We start from the raw sequence: 19385 nt of genomic DNA, 5'->3' as shown, positions 1-19385 counted from the left end.
AATTACACTCCCTGCAGACAACATATATGACAAACGAAAGAACAAAAACTGGTTTTTATTAATTTTGAATCCGTCTTCAAAGAGTAAAATCACATCTGAAACTGCTTTCTCATCTCTTTGGAGCTTTTGCGTTGCAGTTTGTAGTTCAGTGCGATCACCAGCGAGCAGAGTGGAAGCGGCCCCACAAAGTCTCCCGCTATGATGTTGAGGCTTCCGGGGTCCGATCCTGACGCCTGCTGCTCCAGCCACCGTGTCACAGCATCCCAGTTCCTGTACGTCAGTGTCCGCAGGGATTCCTTCGGGTTCTTGGTGATGTAACGCCTATCAGCTGTGAGGTTGAGGCCGCACACGAAGAAACCCTCTGTGGGGGAAATATACATCAGTGGGAGGCATGAAAACCTGCCACATAAGACAAACTGTATTATCTTGCACCCAAAGACAAACTCACCTGGCCGGCCCAGGTCTTTGTTCCACTCCAGGAAAGTGACTAGGTCTTGTGCTGTGTGCTTGTTGGCCCACCAGTAAGGGATGGCCGGCCACAGCTCCTGATGTCTCGCCGTGAGCTGGCAGTCGTAGGACAGGATGACCTGGTAACCAGATGCCCACAGGCTCCGCAAGCTCACGACTGATTCCTGTGGGGAAGGTGTGGTAGATGCAGTCAGGCCGCATTCTGGTTTTATACTCTGGTCCTGAGGACCCCCAGTCCTGCATGTTCTAGATGTTTCCCTGCATCTGATTCTAGTTAACGGTCTTCATTAGCTTGTTATCAAGGTCTGGACAGTTCTGTTGTTGACACAGCTCCTTGTGTCAGGGTGCGTTGAAGCAGGGCAACATCTAAAACATGCAGTACAGGGGCCCCGAGGACCAGGGTTCAAGACCACTGCTCTACATCACCTGCACGAGGAGGAGGCTCACCTTCCGGGGACACAGTTTTGAGCCAAACAGCTTCTTCAGCCAGAAAATGAACCCTTCGTGACACCTGTCATCCATTCCCTCGAAGTGGCTGCAAGCGAGAATGACGATCTCCTTAGGGTGAGACTTCAGCCAGTTGGCAACAGACACGAGCGTTTCCTGTTTAGGGGCGGCATTCATCGTTAGCACCGCGACAAACCAAAGTGACGTTTTTTTACAAAGTGACTTAAAGGGGACCTATTATGAAAAACAAGTTTTTCTTGCTTTAACATATATAAAGTGGTCTCCCCTCAGCCTGCCAACTCAGAGAAGGAGGAAAGCAACCAAATTCTGCAGTGTCTGAACAGATGAGCCGTCGGGTGTCATGTGACTTGTACGAGCCGTTCAGATTTTAACGCATTTTCGTTACGTAACCAAAATGCAAACCACGCCCACAACTAAACACTGTGTCCTAACTGCATGTGAGCGTCCGACTGCGTGACATCAGAGGCTCTCTGTCCATCTCCCTCCAGCCAGCTGCCACTTTATTGAGGTTTTTATAGTGAAATGAGGAGGTATCATAGAGATAACTTCTCATTTCAACTAACTGGATCAGCCGTTCCTCATCCGTGACCGTTTCCTACAGCGCTTTCAACCGGCTTTCAACGCGAGCGACAGGAAGAAAATAGAAGCGGGCATCCGACAAATGTTCAGCTCAAAACGGCGCGCAGCGCTGCGTCGCTGCCGCCAGTTAGGACAGTGCAATAGAAAATGAAGCAATGGAATTGATTTTGTCGCTGACGCTCGCTCGCATCGCATGGGTTTAAAGCAGGGGCGTCACTAGACTTAAGACTGTACTGGGGCACAGTTGGGGCACAGAGAATTCATTTCAAAAATTTTTAGCACTTATTTATAATAAAAAAGCTGAAATGGTGCTTTAAATCAGTGTTTCCCAACCCTGGTCCTTGAGGCACCCCTGTCCTGCATGTTTTAGATGTTTCCCTGCTTCAGCACACCGTGATACAAGTGGCTGTGTCATCAACGGAAGTGTCAAGACCTTGATGACAAGTTAATTAGGACCATTAATTAGAATCAGGTGTGATGATGCAAGGAAACATGTAAAACATGCAGGACAGGGTTGGAGACCCTGCTGAATACAATCATGTATTGTCCTAGTGGCTTTTCAACTTTATTCAGAGGCTGTAAATCTCCAACATTGTAGTGCATTATCAATTTGTCTACCTGTTACTGGGAAATCAGACCTCTTGGTCTTTCTGGGAACTTTTTTGATTGTTAAGGACTAGCAGATATTTTCTCCCACTGGGCGGATGCTTTAACTCCACATGACGTTTCAAATGTGAAGTTGACGAGGCAGACGTTCAGACTTGTTTTCTTAGCGCAGGTGGACATAATCTCCACAGAAAGGTTAAATTTCTACCGTCAGACTCTTTGGGAGACGATGTGTAAAATTCCCGCAGATAATGATAAGCAGATCATCATCTGACGGCTCGCTGACGCTGAGTCTGCAACGTCTCTCTCTTCACTGGTCAAGGCTGATTTATGGTTCCGCGTTAAAACGACGGCGAAGACTACGGCGTAAGGTACGTGCCGACGCGAACCATACGGTCCGCACGCCGCGTACCCGCTTTACGTTGGTGTAACGCGGAACCATAAATCAGCCTTCATTCGTAAAGACTGCACCGGGCTCGTCGAGCATTTTAAATATGCGCGCCGCCCGCTGGTGAAATGAGAAGGATTATTCGTTCATTTGAACGCGTTCATGCACAACACTGGTGTATGCTATGTGGAGTAAAAACTCCGAAATTAATTTTTTACTGGTGAAATTTTTACTGGGGCACTGCAGATCAATACTGGGGCATGTGCCCCAGTAAAATCTGTCTGGCGACGCCGATGGTTTAAAGCCTGAATTATGGTTCCGCGTTAAATCGACGCAGATCCTACGGCGTAGGGTACGGCTTAGATTACCATAAATCCGCCTTAATAGTGTACGCAGCCGGCTGCTCTTCTGCCCAGAGCGAGGCTTTGTGCCCTCTCCTGCTACACGTCATTCAGGCAGCCAATCAGCACAGTGTCTCATTATCATAGCCGCCCCGCTCCCTCAGAATCCCTCATAGAGAAGGAGGTTAGAAGCGGTAAAAATAAAGACATGGCCCAGAGGCTGAATTTCTAATTTATTATAGAAAAAACAATCAAAAGCTTGTTTTTAAGACATTCAAGGCCTGTTTAAAATAGACTTTAAATGCCATAATAGGTCCCCTTTAAACTCACCAAAACCATTAAATGTGTGTATATGACGTGTGTGAAGTAGAGGTCACTGGATGGGTCATTGGGTTTATGTGCCACCCGGAGATCGAAGAACCGAATCCCCATCGAAAGCTGCTCCTCAATGGTTTTGTCCTGAAGGAAAGAGATGACAAAAATAATGACTAAAGATGATGTAGATTTTATGACAACTGAATCGTCAAGTCTCCATATGGGACCACATAGAAATGTTTGTTCTGAAAATAAATCTATAGATGAAGCCTTTGAACACATCACAAACACCTTTTAACGTGGCATACCCATAGACTGTATAAGAAGAACTAGACAAACCACACATGATGACGCCTATAGGTTTTCTGAAGAGCGGTTTTTAAGCCTCATTTTACTCATAGTGCACAGCACCATGTTCCCAACAGACGGAATGAACACACCAGCCTTATGAAACACTTAGCTACTTTAGCTTGAGTTACTTAGCTAAGGCTAACCTATGATGCCGATTGATATTGCTTTACATTTAATCTCATCACATCTGTCCAAACCTGCTCATCATCTGAAACTAGTGCTGCCATGCAGAACTAAGATTCATCGCAGTTCTTCCACTGGCCACTAGAGTCTGGCTCCAACAGCGAGTCAACCTCCGTTGACTCTCATCTTTAAATGTCCAACTTTAGAGCAGAAATAAACCGATTTACAGTCTGGTTCAAAAAACCATTTTGATCTCAATCGTTTGATTTCACATCCATGACAACCACGTTAGGTGAATTTATATCAATTAATAAATTTCTTTTGTAATATGATTGATTGACAGCCAATGGCTAGCCGTTATCATTACCTCAGCTGTTCGTGCATGCTACCAAGCTTAGTGAACCAACAACTTTTATTAACCCAGCATTGGCTAAACATGACCGTCATTTTTGATGTAAATGTCTGACTGCAGTAGTGCAGGTGTTTCAGCAGGGTTTGGCTGAAGGACCTGAACAAAAAACTGACTTTGATTGCCATACGGTGAGCAATTTCCCGTCTGCTTCTCGAGCAGTATGGGTGTGGCCCGTACGAAGAAAAACAGGCTTCAAAACCGGTTCAGAAACCAATGGGTCACATGAACTAATTGCTTCGTCCATTGTTTTGTAAAGTCTATGGTTTCACCCAGAAGTTGGAACATTGTCGCTTGACTATGTTTCTCCTCTTTACACAATGTATTACTTACAGGTACAGTAACCAACATTTTTTTTTTGTTACTTTTCATAATTTCACATCATAAGCATTGGTAAAGAGGAACCTAGGAGGAATATCATACATCTTTCAGCAGTGCAGTTCCTCTTATCTTATTAACATGTGACTTCTATTGTTTTGATTCTTGGGCTTTGAACTATGACCGGTTTCACTTCAATTTTATCGCTTACTGTACTTGTTTTCAGCCAAAACCAGCAGCTTCTCTCTCACTGCAGACAGTGTCAGGCCGATAAACATCACACATCAGCCTTAAACTCTTTGTCGCTTCAAACTTTGGACCAGTTTTGGAGGCTCTATCTCACTTATCATGTGATTTGTTGACAGGGTTCAGAAACATCTACAACAACTGTAATGAGTGACCAACAATGTTTTGGATAAAAGGTTTTCTGATGTACACTCACAACCCACAGTTAGCTGGTGTTGCCCCACAACAGCCTTAGTTGGTGTGGTTGCTAAGGAACATCTATCGGGAGACTTGTTTGATGTTGTCCAGCAAAAAAGAAATCTATCAGGAAGGGATTTCTCCATATCTTTAAAAGACCTGAATGACCCCACTTCAGTTTGACCTCTTCCCAATCAATGAAACACTTTGACCCATTTAAATCCATGACAAATAAATAAATCAAATCAAAGTTTTTATACGTGTAATACTGAAAGGTTTGGACGACAAACATCCAGAGATTGATTGGATGCAACTGTCTTTAATCCTTTTTTCAGTAATATTTAGATTTCATAATTTGATTATTATTATTATAATCCACCCAAGGGTTAGTTAATGAGTCCACTTTCCTCAGTTAATGAGGGATTTTTACAGTATGAGATTTTATCAGTATGAGATGATCCATTTTCGCGACTGCTACAAAGGGAAGAGTCATCAATTTTTTGATTTTCCCAACACAGCCCACCCGATTTAATCTGGGTTTGGTACTGGTACTATGAGCATCTGGGGGAAGTGTGTGACACACAGTGTCCGTGCGTTTCTTGCTCATGGACACTTTGGCACGTAACAGAGCTGGGATTGATCCAGTGACCTTCTCCTCTAAGAGAAATCGTGAATTACAATTATGATAACAATTTTTCATACTCGCAAGAGTATGAAAAGGTAAATCCTGAAATTATGGTTTTGCTGCTACATCTGCAAAATTACATCAAAAGTGGACCAAAAAACTCAAGTCTTATGAGTGTTGGTTTTGTCCAGAGTGTACCAGACTTTTGACCAATCACAGCTGGAATAGATTCCAGCAGAGCCCAGTAACCCTGAACAGGATAAGGCAGGTACACAACTGGGTGGATTGTGTGTCAAGTCTTTTGTTGAAGTGATTTAAGAAAGGGTGCTTAAAATGGATAAGGTCAAATTCAAGTTTGATTTCAGTTTAGAAGAGGGTTTGATCTTTCAGAGCTTTTGTTTGTCAGGATTAATCAGGCGGTGCACTTTTGTTTTGTGGGCTAATGTACACACTAATCCAGTCTACTGATAATACGAGGTAGCTTATTCCTCTGGGGTCTGGGAGATTCTTAGAAAGAGACATCAATTTTCAGATACATTTCTGGCTCTTCTTCACTGAATTCACTTGATGCAAAGCAACCTTGATAAGAACGGCAATATGCAGAAGATGTGAAACCTACTGAAACCTTACACCCAAACTAACAAAGAAACTTCTGCTGAATCAGTGTTCCAATGTCCACAAACAGAAGCTCCTATCACAACTACAGATACAAAAAAATGCTAAAGCAAGGGGGAGGCAGAACAACAGATCAGGGGGGTGTATATCATCATGATCACCAACCAAGAATAGGTACAAGGGCATGATAACGAGCCTTGATAGACTTCACTCAGGGGTGCTGAAATGAGATGAATTCATAATTAAGCGGGATCTTTAGCCCATGTGACCCCCTTCACCTTAAGTACCTTCTGAAAATCTGCTAGGAAATGTGAACACTGCACTGCATGGAAACCCAACTGGACCAATCAAGGTGACCAATAAGCTGACCCCAGACATGTGTCTACACAATTAACACCAGTATCGTCCATGCTGTCCATGGCTGGAATCCAAGATTAAAGTTAGACAGAGAGAAGTACGGTAAGCCAACTATCAGAGCAGCTGAAAGTTGCAATTAAGAAAGAACATACAAAAGAAATAAGGAAACGTATCATAGCAAATGTAATGGAAACTGCTAAACAGTTTAAAAATGTGGCTTCCAGCAATGCAAATCATCAGTTAATAAACATGAAAAAGACCCACCCAAGGCTGAAACTGAACAAAACAGGAATAATATATGGGAGAAAGAGGAATTGCACCAGTGCTTCGTGGCTAGAGCGATCTTCCAGAACGAGAAGTAGTTACCATCACAATGGAAGACATCAAAGAAAGGTTCCCAAGTATGAAAAGTTGTCTAGAGCCAGGCTCAAACATGATATACACCTACTGGCTAAAGAAACAAACCGTCCTCCATAAACGTATAGCAGCACAAATGAACCAGACATTTATAGATGGTTATAGATGGACCCACCCAGGCAAATCTGTCTTAAGTGCCTTGAGATTACGTTTTTGTGAATTAGTACAACACAAATAAAGTGAATTGAATTGAATGAAGGGAGCAATGCCATCCAAATACTGGTGAAATAGAATAACTAGAGGCCATCTCGGACCCTTCTGCTCCTGTCGTGACGTAACGACGGGCGTGATTTACATAGGTTGGCCTCCGATGCGTGAAACCACGCCCACAACCAACTCCGCCGGTCAGAGCTTCCGCCATTTTTTCGTAGCGGTGTATCGCGTCATTCAGGCAGCCAATCAGCACAGTGTCTCATTATCATAGCCCCGCCCACTCAGAATCCCTCATAGATAATGAGGTTAGAGACTTGGAAGATAAAGACATGGCTCAGAGGCTGAATTTCTAATTTATTTAGCAAAAACAATCAAAAGCTTGTTTTTAAAACATTCAAAGCCTGTTTTAAATAGGTATAAGATGCCATAATAGGTCCCCTTTAAACTATCTTAGCTTTTCAAGCAAGTTCTCTCCATCTTTTGATGAGCTAGACATGTAGATTTTAGTCACTTATTCAAAAGATGGGAGAATTTGAATGCAACTTTGGTGAATTGCTAAAAAGAAAAAAAGATCAAATGGACAAAGTAGTCCACAGCTGTCATAGGTCTTGATACAACAACAAGTGGAGAATACAATCATTATTGTAAAAATTGTCTTTGGTTTCTTGTTTGGCTCAGCGTGAGCTTCCTGGTCTTGTTGTTCTTTACACTTTTACATACCTGTGTGGTAGCCCATTTAAAAATGACAGGCCTTGTAAGGCAGTAGAAAAGACCATCCAGGAGCCGGAAAAAGTCAGACTCAGATCTGACGAGGGGGGAGTTTATGTCCAGACAGTAACTCATGGCATCATGGCTCCCTGAATGCACAAGTGTGAAAAGGAACGGTAAGGCTTTAGAGAGTACGACAATTGGAAAAAAAAAAGAAAGTCTAGTTTTTCTTTTACTCTTTTATTGTTATTTTTGATCTTGTTTGACTGTTTTCATTATAAACCTGCATCTGTGTACTTCAGTGATGAGGTTTTATTTTTGTATTTTTTTAATAAACTGAAACTGGGGTGAAACTATGGAACCGCTTGGATGAGGAACTAAAAAAAAGTAGCTCAATTTACAAATTAAAAAAAATTATACATTTAAAATAATAGATAAATATAGAACACAAATATAAATTATCTTCATATTAAACTGTCTAAATTATGCAACTTTCCTACTGCAGCTGTCCTCAATCGTGAGTGACCACATTTATTTTCTTCTCTTCTTTGTTCATTTTCTTTGTTTTGTTCGTTCGTTTCGTTTTCTTCTTATTAGTATCTTTTGTTTCATGAAGTCTGCCTTTTGTTGAAAAGGATAGGCAAAATAAGCCATGAGGCTTCAGCCTGTACCTTTTGGGTCAAAAAAAAAAAAAGAAAAAAAAAGGAAATGTACATATATATAATATATATATTTATACCTGTGTGTATACATATACAGTGTGTATATGCAAACATCTTAAAATGTAAATGACCAAAACAAAATAAACTAAACTAAACTAATATTATGAATATTCGATTAGTAATACCATTGTCTTAGTAGACATTAAATCCAGAAGTCAATTAATCCGTTGATTGCGAAATAATGTCAGCTATAAATAACACAGATAGTAGAAAACGTTTATATAGAGTGTAAAATGTTGAGATCCTATTTGCTGTTAAATCTAAAATACCCTATAATGGCTGTGTAAGTGACAGACAGAGACAGCAGGAGAAGGTACCAGGTATGGCCAGGTCTGTCAGGGGAACGTCCCACAGCTGCTCCGGCAGCGCCGACATCCAGTCCTGCAGGCTGGGCTCCATGTCTCCCCGTCAGTCTGCCCTGGACCCGGTTCGCATCCCCACTGCTCTACTCAAGCGTTGCATGATCGATCTTGTTGTCTTCCTCCATCTGATCTATTTGCATAATCGAAAAAAAGCACGAGGGAGAGCTTTAAAAGTTTCAAGTTTCCGGGTTTCCACTGAAGGCTGATTTATGGTTCCGCGTTACACCAACGCAGAGCCTACGGCATAGGGTGCGCGTCGCCGCGTACCCTACGGCGTAAGCTCTGCGTCGATTTAACGCGGGTCAAGCGACACCGCCACAATCGAGCCGCTGTGGGAAGTCGGTATTAATTAAGTCATTAATAAGTCTGCATTAAGCGTAACTACGCATGTTTTCCTGTAACTACGCATTTCTCACTCAGGAAAAACACAATCACCTGGAATAAAATAAAAACAAACACTCACTGCGTCATCCGATGACGTGTCAACGAGGGCGTGGCTTTGAAATATGAAACAATATTTGACTTCCGGTTGCCGTCAACATTTAAATACTCGGATACTTTTGTAAAATCTCTTTTCCTTTTTCAGTCTTTATGGACATTAATGTTATTTTTCAGTATTTGAACAGGGAAGGGAGTAGCCTACTGATTCATAATGTGATTTAAACTTCATCACAAAAGCAAAGTCTAACATCAACCATTTGAAAGTTTTATTTACTAAAAAAAATAGGCTGTGTGAAAGTAAATTAACAACAGATTTAAACAATTCTCTTTGTTTGAGAGGTCACATTTCGAGACTTCCAACTGAAAAACTGACATAACACCATCCTGCTGAATCCACCTTCTTGGGTTTGATAATATCTTATTCAGGGAGCCATTCAGAGTTGCAGGGTATTGTGACATCACAAACCCAGATCTGAGTAGATCTTCTCCCCCAACCAAGTTGATGTCACTCAACACTGATGTCAAAACCTCATAAAACAGAGGAGTCAACCCTTAAAACACTTGCAATGGAAAGCGCTGTAGTTGTAGAGTTGAAGGAGGTGCTTTTAAACTCTGACAAAAAAATGCAACAGGCATTTGATTTAAACCTCAGAAATATAGTGAAATTTCAAGTAACCTGCCAAAGACATAAGAGTAAGATAATGACTATCTTTTTAAAATAAATAAAATATAATTAATAACACATATGTACATTTTGTTATTTATCAAATAAAATTATTGGATCCTACAAAGATGAATAGATGTGTCATTCGCATGGATCAGGAGTTTCTGTGTCACACCATAATTTCTACTGCCTGTTAAGGTTACATTTTAGCAAATAAATAAATGATGTATAAAACAACATGAACTGGAAAATGGAAAAGATAGAAAAAAAACAGATAATCTGGAAGAGGAAAAAAAGATTGTTATAAAGAATCACGTCACAGGAAATGGGTGTAACAGCTGAATTAGTGTGGACAGGAAGTGTCCATGAGCCAAACCCCTGCAGCTCACCAGTAAAACATGGAGAAGGTACGCTCATGATCTGGGTACGCTGCTTTGGGAGCGTGCATACTTGTAGTAGGGTGAATTCAGATGCATTCAGACAATGTTTTTCTTATTATTTGTGAAGCAGTTAACCCATTCTAATCGGCTGATCCTTCAACCAGCAACCAAGATTGATTGATCAGTTATCTTTTTTTTTAACCTGCAAAGATTTAAATGTTCAAACTGCTCAGGTGGTGCAGGTCCTACAGAGACTGACCTTTGTTTCTCTGAGGGTTGAAGTTTTGGTATTAAAATATTTACTTGGACATGTAGATCAATCAGACATAGGACGGTTCAGTGTTCAAGTGGAAACAACTGAATAGGACGGAAAATGTATTAAAAAGGGAAAAAATATTATTTGGATATATTTGTTGTGCAAGTAAAAGTAGGGTTTAAGTATGATGAAGTTATTGTTGCATGCTGCCTGCATGAATATCACTATCTCTTTTTCTGATGCACTGATTTATTTTTTTAGCACATTTTTATTAGTAAGAATTTTGTTATTCTGTGCTATTTAAAATCTTTACACCTCAACCAGCCATACTTGAATATGAGCACCCTTTTGGTGGTTGTTTTTTTTTTTTCATTAAACTCAGCATAAAAGACTTAACATTCATTTTATTCCTCTTCCTTTTCACCACACCAACTGCACTAATTAAACTGGATTGTAATGAACTGATAATGAACTGATCCCTGATTCGCTGTTTCAAAGAGCTGATGCCATGCAGACAATTGAAAAAGAAAACACTTCATGCATGATTAAACAAAAACCTTTTTACCCCTCTCTCTGCGGCCTATAGGGACCCTGTGTTTTGACATTCTGTGCAGCCAAATGCTCACATAAAAGACCCGGTTTCATCATTTGTGTCAGTGAAACAAAGCTCTGATGCAATGCAAGCAAACAATCCTACGAGCTGCAGTGATGCAGTGTGTGGAAACCTAAACCATAAAAACAACATAAAACATAATCTGTTGATTTACTGAAAAAAAACTGATCCAGTAATAAAAATCTATGGGTGGTACAAAGAAGAGGCTGGTCTTCACCACAGCAAATCATTTTACAGTGCATCATATAATTTTGAGCACAACTGCACTTTGTGCCTTTTATGTACGAAGAGGAAAGGTATCAACTTTGACCTGTCAGTCTGAATATTCAACAAATAAAATAAAATGATTTGATTAAAAATGCTCATTTTTATTGGAAAGGCTATTTTTTACAGGCACAGCGGTGCATCATTAGTTTAACTCAAGTTTTAATAGAACAGTCAATTTGAGGTTCATGCATATTCAGTAGGTTTTTTCATGCATTTTGCATACATTTTATCTCTTCTCTACATTCCCTAAGGTTAAATACAATTAGTGTAGATGACAGAGTTTAACTACATCTTTAACTTACTGCCTGCACACTAATTCTGGAAACTGGTCTATATTACAGTCATATGTGCTTCATTGTTTGTGCTTATGCATCGAAAATGCCTACGTTAAGGTGAATCTAGTTGTCACATTATTGCTTAAGTCAGCGTGACAAAAAAACTGTCCACCGCGCCGACTCGTGAAAAGTGATACAGTACCTTGCATAAACAGTGAACAAAAGGTAAACAAACAAGTGCAGATCAAAACACCAGAGGTTCAGTTTCCAAGCAGCTTCGAGGCTGAAATGTGCATGTTGCTGCCTCCAGCAAGTGCATTCAATTTCAAATGTATATTCCAAGTAATTCAATGTTTTTTCATGCTGCAACCCACTTATTTTGTGGAGTAATGCCACTGATGCACGACAGGACCCGAAGGGCTATTTCAGTAGTCTCTCATTCAGTTTAACGACAGTTGGTGCAAAGAGGCTCTCCGTGATAAAGTCTCCAGCAATGATGTTGAGAGAGCCGAGTCTGGAGCCGGGGGTCTGCTCTTTGACCCAGCTGAGCAGCGTTGGGTACGTGGACATCACCAGGTCCTTCAGGGACTCTGTGGGGTGTGTGCAGATGTATTTCAGGTCCTCTGTCAGATTAATTCCTGTGACAAAGAAACCTCCTAGAACACCAAGCACAGAAATAAATATAAAGGACTGCACTGTTAGTTTGCGAGTGACAAATGCATTTGATTCCTAACTTTTGTCGACGGTATATGTCATCAGTCAAGTACCTGGTCTGCCATGTTGTTTCCTGTGTTCAAAGTCTTCGATAAGAGACTCGGCTTTGCATTTGTTGGCCCACCAGTAAGGGATGTGAGGCCACAAGTCCAGGTTACAGCCAGAAATACTGTGTTCATAGGACACAATCACTTGGTACCTCAAAGCCCACATTTTTCGAAGAGTTAACACTTCCTGAAATTGACGAAATGAAACAATTAGATCTAATACATTTTTCTTAATACTTTGAAGGTTGATAGTAGCATTATTCCATATTTCTCTTATTGTCAACAGTTTTTAAGACAAGAAAAAAACATGTTTTGGTCAATTTAAGGTTCACTGGTTCTTACTGCAAGAGTAAAAATCACCGTAAAAGAGACCCTAAATGTAAGTTTTTAATCAGATGTCACTCAAACACGATTACCTACAGGCTCAGACACTATTTTCCCTGGGAGCTCCAGTGGGTCGTTTTAACATCATGACGGTGCGTGCGTGCGTGCGTGCGTGCGTGCGTGCGTGCGTGCGTGCGTGCGTGCGTGCGTGCGTGCGTGCGTGCGTGCGTGCGTGCGTGCGTGCGTGCGTGCGTGCGTGCGTGCGTGCGTGCGTGCCTCTCTTTGACATCAGCAGAGCTCTGTGTCATAAAGGAATAATTCACATCAGGCTGAGCTGGGTTTGGTCTGAACTGCTGACAATAAGAAAAATGTTGCCTTGATAATGAATTTTTTATACAGAGCCGGAAGCACGGCTGTACCATTTTGGGACACAGTTTAGAAGTGAAAATGTTGCGGATGGTGGTGAGCAGCAGCGAGTGGAGCTCCTGGTTGAGGCCGAGGAAATGGCTGAAGGACAGAATTAACACCTCCTTGGGATGAGCATCCAGCCACTCGTTTATCTCTGTCAGGACGGTCTGTCAGAGAAACACAAGGAATCAGCGATAAGTCACAGCTTTAATTGAAAAGCTTACAACACACTTTGAAACCTGAAGGACTTCCAGGTGCATTTCTCAGCCAGGACGAGTCTGTAACATCCTGAAAAAATGTCTTGTCTGTAAAAAAATTCCAGCTTTTCTTTTGGCCAAATGACTGCAGCATCTTGCAGAGACCAGTACTGATGTGTGCTTACATATTCTATCTGTTTTTTTGCACATGGTGCATTGTTTTTGTTGTAATAGTACAAAATAAGGTCAATTTGGGAGCTAAACAACACTGTGAAGTAAAGCCGACATATGATGACATTTTTGTTTAAAGTTGACTAATTCTCCTGGGATTTAAAGGGAGTTTTTGTGACATGCTTTGGTCCAAAGCTCTGTTCCCCCAATAGTCTATAAGCTATTGGACTCTTTAAAAGTTACACAGTTACAGCTACAAACTTACTATCTCAATGAGAAATAAATAAAGAAGAAAGAAGAAGGAGAAAATCCCCCCTCCTTTTAAAATGCTTTGTTCATGCTAGGACCATGGATAAATTCAGATTAAGTCCTGCCCTTCAACATTCCCAAAATATCTTGGATCTTGCACGAGAAACGTCTGCAGATCCTGATCAGGCAACGTCTAGGTTATCCTGGATATCGGTTACTTTTAAAATAAAATAAAAGGCTAATTAATTAGAGGTCCAGCTCCTCCTCCCTCAGCAGTTTGGTGATGGGCCCTTAATTTATTTAGTAAGTTAAAGCAATTACTACAATTACCATCTGAGTTCAGAAACATCCATTCACATCCTCTCTTTAAATCCAGTCAAACCCATCTGTGTAACGCCGGTTTCTCTCCCTGATTACAGCTGCACTGTCCAATTTTAACTTGTTTTATACATTGCATAATATAGTTTGTTATGTTATTCTTTGGTACAATGTCCATGAGTGTTAGAAAGGTGCATATAAATAAAATCTATCATTATTATTATTTAAATAAATATTACTCGAAAGATATTACTTTCTTATGCAAACTTTACGCAAGACAAAGAGGTTTCACAATGATATTATTACAGTTATTTTTGTCCTTTAATATTTTCCAAAAGAATAACCTTTATATATTTAACATTATATGATTATGGGTTTACTTTATAGTCAAAAGTGAAAGTAATGATGTATTTTGAAGAGGAATCTATCCTTTCAAATAAAATTATTGTAGCCAAAAAGGAAAAAAAAAAGTCGTTGTAAGAATGTATTTAACAGAACAAACATCTTCATATTATCTGAGCACCAAATTGTGCTATTTATGGGAAAACCTATGTTAGCTCCATTTAAATCTTACCAACTGTGTTTTTACCAATTTTCTAGCCAGCCATATCTGATAAATAATTGGAAATCTATAAGAAAATGTGTTATTTTGATTTTATCCAGTCTTACCTACATTTTGAACTAAGTCTCTACAAACTTTGTTTTGCAAAGTTATCCAAAGTTAAATAAACAAAATAAAAAGATTTTTTTTTTAAAAAAGAAGGTTTGTAACTCCTAGTGCATTTCATGCCAGTCTGGGATCAATAAAGTCCATCCATCCATCCATCCACCCATGGAGTACATAGAGGTTTTTCTGCTGTGAGGATTTATGTTGACCTCAGCTTATCAGATATGGTCCTGGATGGCCACCACCCTTCAGATAAAGTGTTGAATTCAGACATCTAAACACAGCAGGCTTCCTCAGCAGAGACACACTGAACGTGTAACACGCAGTCATGACTAGTGTGTCTTAAAATGCACCCTAAGGTGGGAAGAGCTTTCAGAGGTGGACTGACATTACTGTACATTCTGCTAATGTGCTCTGTGCATCCCTAATACTCCCTCATTGAGCCATTATCAGTAAACACTGCTATTTTTACTACCTAGGCTGCCCTGGGTCTACTGAGGTTTCTGTGCATGAGTCAGTTCCATCCACCTGCCTACGCAACAACTCCGCCGGTGATCCGGTACCAGTTTTACCAGTTTTTTTTATAGGCAAGGTGTTGCTATGTCCTTTTTTGGTCTGGATGCAAATGAGAATTAATTTCAAGGGCAGGAGTTTGACTAAGGCAACATCCTTTGTGTCTGTGTGCAATGCCTTCACCTCCACCGTGAGCGTGGTGTAAACGCCGTGGTAGAAGTAGAGATCGGTGGAGTTGTCGTTGGGCCTGTGTGCGATCCTTAGGTCGCAGTATCTGACCCCACAGTCCAGCTGCTGCTTTATAGTATACTCCTGAAAGACACAGTATATCAGCTCATTATATGTAGGAGAGCCAGCTTCCAGAATCTTTTGTGGCGTATTACCTGAAACTCATTACCTGGGTTATTGCCCACTTGTACACAAAGGGGCGAATAAGAGGCTTCATGTATTTATCCAGCTTTTGAAGCATGTCCGGCTGCATAGGGTCAACAGGAGATCTGTCGTTCATATCCAGACAGTAGGTTATTGCGTTGTGACTGCCTAAATTGGACAAAGATAATAAAATTAATCATTATGTGTGTTCAATGTAAGAACTGTGGTAGCCCTGAGATCAATATAATACAATTGCAGAACAAAAGTAAATGTAGAAACACTTGAGAAGCATCACAAACAAGAATTATATATCGTATATATATATATATATATATATATATATATATATATATATAAAAAAAATAATATTAATCTGTATTTGGTTTGGTTTTGTAGACTGATATGCAATTAATTTGCATTTGCAGCATATTCAATATTTGCTCATACTATTTTTAGATGTGCTTGCATACAGTCTATGTTGAGCAGCTGGTCACCTTTTGTTTGCTGCACATGTTCATCTCATTTGCTTGCCTTTTGCACATTTGTATATCCTGGTGACTCATTCAAATAGCCCAGCTTCCTCAGCATCACAGTGGTATGCAGCGGCCTACCTGGGATGGCCAGGTGGTACAAGGGAACATCCCACAGAGCACATGGCAGGTGAGACATCCAGCTCTGCATGGGCAGCTCTCTCAGGCTCAGCTCAGTCTGTCCAAATACCACCACCGAAGACATGCTGAGCTCTGGCGTTTGCATCCCCTTACAAAACACACACTTACACCATTAAAACACGTCCATATGTGCCAGTATATGATCAAAGGAGAAGTGAGGAAAAACCTAATTCATAGCAGCTTTAAAAGCATATATGGACATCATATTGAAGGTATAGTGCCAGCTGGTATGTTTGCATCGATGATAAGGACAGATATTTTAATTAAGGAAGAGGAATCCTCTGCATGGTGTGCGGTATCACAGAGAAACACGGTAATCTGAGAGGGGTCGCCCTGTTTATGTGATCAATACTCACCTAACCAAACTGCAGCTACTGCTTCCTACAAACGCCCCATCAGCTGAACCAGACAAAACACCCAAGCCCGGAACTACAGCCACAATAATAAAAGTTGTGTGCCACAAAAAGCTGTCCATCCCAAAGACTTAGACAAACAAGTCATTCTGCACAGCCAACACATGAAACATGTATGATGTGATCCGGTGATAAAAGAGAAAAACGTGTTCGTGGGTCTCTGTCCTCATCAGCTCAGCGTGGTTACCTTTTACAGCAGCATAACCCGGGATGGCGAGGAAAACGGGCCGGCCGCATCTTAGTGCTGATCACAGGTAATCCATGGTGGCTGCTGGAGTCCCGCAGTCCCGCCGGGAGCCGAGCGGAGCCGAGCGGAGCAACCCGGAGATGCAGCAGGACAGCGGGGAGGGAGGCGGCGCCGAGCCGGCTGATGATCAGCAGATACAGGCAGTGCTCGGCTCTTAAAGAGCCCCGGAAACGCGGAGCACGGTGTTGTGATGGAGGGGAGCTGCAGCCTGCAGGAGTGATGTGGAAACACGCAGACACACCTCAGTCTCACCCGAGTCACACCTGAGTGACACCTGAGTGAGTCACACATAAGCCCCGCCCCCGGGGGGCGTGGCCACAGGTACACTGAAACGTCCCCATCCTGCGTTGTTAGCCATAAAATCAGCGCAGGTCATTTATTTCAGTTTTAGCAAGTTGTTTTTTGACAAGCTATGATTGACAAACTTCCAGCTTTAGGCTATTTGGTGTTTTTTTTAATTACTTTATTTTATTATTTGTTCCAAATTATTTATAAGTTATTTATTAAACTAAATTAAGCTGGTGACCATAGTCAACCACCATATTGTATTCTTTTTTTTTTTATTGAGAAGTTATATACAAAGAACACCAGACAAGTGCTCCAATATATACAGGACTGTCTCAGAAAATTTGAATATTGTGATAAAGTCCTTTATTTTCTGTAATGCAAAAATGTCATACATTCTGGATTCATTACAAATCAACTGAAATATTGCAAGCCTTTTATTATTGTAATATTGCTGATCATGGCTTACAGCTTAAGAAAACTCAAATATCCTATCTAAAAAAATTTGAATGTTCTGGGAATCTTAATCTTAAGATGTAAACCATAATCAGCAATATTAAAATAATAATATTTGAGTTGATTTGTAATGAATCCAGAATGTATGACATTTTTGTTTATTTAATTGCATCACAGAAAATAAAGGACTTTATCACAATATTCTAATTTTCTGAGACAGTCCTGTATGTAACAAAAAAATAAATATAAAATTCCATTTGTAGACAAGTTCATAAATGTTCTTACAATCTAAGGCATAAACTAGCTCTATTTAAGATGATACACAGGATTTATTATACGCCAGAGAAATTGCATAACATGAACAGTGAGATGTCATTTCTCTCCTGGCGTTGTAAGAAACAAAAAGGAACATTTCTTCATATGTTTTGGTCATGTGATGCACCTTCCTTTTTTTGGAATTCTGTTACCAAGTTGATATCTCAATGTTTACATGTATTTGTCTGTCTGTCACCTCGTTTATGTCTTTTGGGAACTAGTATGTCAGACAAGTGGAACAAATATCATTGCAGATATATAAATCTTGCTGTTGGCAGCCAGGAAATGTATAACGTTAAATTGGAAAGAATCTAAACCCCCAGTATTATCACAAGATATCCACTGGTGGAATGAACTCTCAAGCTACCTTACACTAAAGTCGGCTGCATATATGAAAAAAAACCATCATACCCCAAAAAAATTCTAACAAAAGGTTTTTCAGTGGGTTATTGTAGTACTAGGTGTACTTAATGACATCCTAAAAGTCTACCAAAATCTGACCACCAGAAAGGTGTATTTTTCAAGATGGCGACCAAGGTGGCCAAGAAATCCCAGGTGAATAGGGTCAAATTTTTAACAAACAGATATCATCATGAAACTTCCCCAGTTAATTACTTACATGAAGACAAAAAAAAATTGCATTGGAAGTTTTTTGAAATTGTATGTGTAACTATGCAAATTGGGCGTATCTCATTGAATATGCGCCAATTCCCATAAAGGAACATATATCTTAACATTGGATAAAGCTAGGTTAAAAATTATTGTTTGACCTTATTCACCTATCAGATACAAATTTACACAGGAGATTTTGGAAAACTCTTATCACTCTGCAGGCGGAGCGGAGCAGAGTGCCTGCGGAGGCTCACGCCCTGTTTAACCAAGGAGACTGCCTCCGCGCGCGGTGCTTCCGCTCTGCTTCGGCGTCCGCTGGGTTTACGCTGTTAGAGGTAAAAACTCATTTTGAGAAAATGGCCAATAAAGATAACCATTGTGAATTCTTATATTAGTAATATACAAAAATATACAGACGCAAGTATATATGTAACGATTCACTCGGGTCATGATTCGATTCGATTCACGATTTTTAGCCCACGATTACGATTTTTCATGATTCTTTAAACAAGATTATTAAATGAAAAGAATCCACTGTACTGTATTTTCTCACCTCCTCACTGTTACAGCAATACTGATCGTCGCTGTGTTGCAGTGTTATCAATGCATCAGGTGATGCAAACCTGTGTTGACATAGTCAAAACTTCAGTCAAAGCATCAGAACATCAGACCACAACCTTAATAGGAGAGGATACAGACTTGCTTATTCTTCTGCTCTACTATGCTGAGACAAACAATAGAGACCTCTATTTTCATTCAGAT

At 40.5% G+C, this 19385-nt stretch overlaps 2 protein-coding genes across 5 annotated transcripts; both read right to left on the bottom strand.

Annotated features, from left to right (window-relative positions):
- Nucleotides 1-39: 39 nt before the first annotated feature.
- Nucleotides 40-9228, bottom strand: si:dkey-66a8.7 (PI-PLC X domain-containing protein 1). 2 transcript variants are annotated; one of them, XM_061737880.1, is made up of 7 exons: nt 9212-9228; nt 8704-8878; nt 7677-7813; nt 3181-3309; nt 916-1071; nt 449-632; nt 40-361 (listed from the first exon to the last, which is right to left on the bottom strand). In XM_061737880.1, exons 2-7 carry the CDS (start codon nt 8783-8785, stop codon nt 90-92), a joined length of 960 nt encoding a protein of 319 aa, XP_061593864.1. In that variant the 5' UTR covers nt 8786-8878; nt 9212-9228; the 3' UTR covers nt 40-89. The 2 variants fall into 2 exon arrangements, with proteins under 2 accessions (XP_061593864.1, XP_061593863.1); XM_061737879.1 differs by lacking the exon at nt 9212-9228 and having other exon boundaries at nt 8704-9150.
- A 1228-nt stretch (nt 9229-10456) lies between these two features.
- Nucleotides 10457-17172, bottom strand: plcxd1 (phosphatidylinositol-specific phospholipase C, X domain containing 1). Of its 3 annotated transcripts, none has more exons than XM_061737059.1 (7): nt 16896-17172; nt 16119-16383; nt 15650-15792; nt 15436-15564; nt 13149-13304; nt 12412-12592; nt 10457-12300 (listed from the first exon to the last, which is right to left on the bottom strand). In XM_061737059.1, exons 3-7 carry the CDS (start codon nt 15758-15760, stop codon nt 12065-12067), a joined length of 813 nt encoding a protein of 270 aa, XP_061593043.1. In that variant the 5' UTR covers nt 15761-15792; nt 16119-16383; nt 16896-17172; the 3' UTR covers nt 10457-12064. The 3 variants fall into 3 exon arrangements, with proteins under 3 accessions (XP_061593043.1, XP_061593042.1, XP_061593041.1); XM_061737058.1 differs by having other exon boundaries at nt 16156-16383; XM_061737057.1 differs by having other exon boundaries at nt 10459-12300; nt 16236-16383.
- Between the last annotated feature and the right edge of the window lie 2213 nt (nt 17173-19385).

This window comes from Cololabis saira, chromosome 13, assembly GCF_033807715.1.
Source record: "Cololabis saira isolate AMF1-May2022 chromosome 13, fColSai1.1, whole genome shotgun sequence".
In the NCBI taxonomy this organism is placed as follows: domain Eukaryota; kingdom Metazoa; phylum Chordata; class Actinopteri; order Beloniformes; family Belonidae; genus Cololabis; species Cololabis saira.
Note: the sequence above shows the minus strand (reverse complement) of the source record. Positions and strands in the feature narration are given on the sequence as shown.